The 1,375-nt window shown below is 29.5% G+C and overlaps 1 protein-coding gene across 1 annotated transcript in view; it reads right to left on the bottom strand.

Annotated features, from left to right (window-relative positions):
• Positions 1–468: 468 nt before the first annotated feature.
• Positions 469–1,375, bottom strand: part of LOC119593136 (transcription elongation factor A N-terminal and central domain-containing protein 2-like) — a gene marked incomplete in the record, with an annotated part of 1,216 nt that continues 309 nt past the window's right edge. Inside the window, 1 exon segment of the mRNA XM_037942101.1 lies at positions 469–1,375. Within this exon segment, the coding sequence (XP_037798029.1) occupies positions 1,109–1,375 (267 nt within the window).

The following is a 1,375-nucleotide window of genomic DNA, read 5'->3' as shown; positions in this document are numbered from 1 at the left end:
CAAAAGTCTCAATTATCCTTTTTATTAATGAGGATGACCTGAAATTCATCATAGACATTATTGTTATTATAATTTTTTACAAAGTGATAATTTCATTGTATTTCTTGTCTTTATGGTTAATGATTTTATGTATTTAAATTTTTGTCACACAATTTTGTAAACACTTTTTATATGTCATTAACATAATTTAAGTTGACTAAGTGTATTACTTACAAAATAAATTTCAACTACAGTACTATCATTTAAATTTGACATTTGTCTTCATATCACCACTGCTGTTTCAATTACATATTTCAGTCTACACAGTTACCATGATTTCCATGATTTTCAGCAAATTCAGTAAATGTCCTTGCTGACCATTTCCATCTATAACTTGATGTGAAAATTACACAAAGCATAAGACAAATTACTTTACCATATAATACCAATATTCAATAATTTTTCAACAAATAGGACGCAAACAAAATAATTATTGTATAAAATTTATTCATAAAGTACTCTTTCACAGTTTTTCACAAAATATTGTCTTAATTTTGTACCCTGCATGAAGTTATTACAAATTACAGAATCTTAGGTACAAGTAGCAACACTATAATACAAACCTTGCATATCTGAAAATATCTTTAAAAGGCTGTGCAGTCATAGGTTAGTAAAACTACAGTACCTTACAAGAAGGTAAGTAAAAACAACAATATATAAAAGTTTCACAGTACTTAAACAAATCCACAAATGTTGAAGATACCCTACTTATTCAATAAATACAACATAAATTAATTCATGCACCTTAAGTAAAATATTATCACATAAATACAACAATCAATTTTGGTCATCTTTAGTCATTGAATCAACTGGTCCTTTCTGGTGATACTATTTTTGAGCATCTGTTGCTTACTTTAACTCATCTACAATTTTATATGTTGTGCATCTCTCCTCATGGAAAATGCATGTAAGTTGTGCATTTTATATGGGAAGGCCTACTTGCTCAGTTATAGCCCTATATAGAAATATTGGGTTTAGTATACACATCAGCCTAGTGAAAGTACCGACTGCATTTGTATCCACCAAAATATCTCTATTCAGGAAACTGAAACACTCCTTAAGCATGCATCTACTCTTGGAGATTTTGCTTCACAAAGTCTTTTACAGACAATGAGGAAGAAACAACAGATAATCTGACATCCTTCTGATGTCTTAGAGTAAAAACTAGTTTTCTTATTGTTCTTTTATAAGGCTTGTTGATCAGTCTCTTAGTGCTCTGGTAGACTTCTCTTTCAATATACTCTGCAAGGACTTCAATAGAATCACTTTCTTTTTCATCCTTTGCATCTTTGTCTTCATCCTCTGACTTTTTTCTTTTTGATTTATGCTTAGAATC

The sequence above is a fragment of the Penaeus monodon genome, chromosome 31 (assembly GCF_015228065.2).
Source record: "Penaeus monodon isolate SGIC_2016 chromosome 31, NSTDA_Pmon_1, whole genome shotgun sequence".
Classification (NCBI taxonomy): Eukaryota; Metazoa; Arthropoda; class Malacostraca; order Decapoda; family Penaeidae; genus Penaeus; species Penaeus monodon.
The sequence above is the reverse complement of the archived record's forward strand: the minus strand, read 5'-3'. Positions and strand labels throughout refer to the sequence as shown.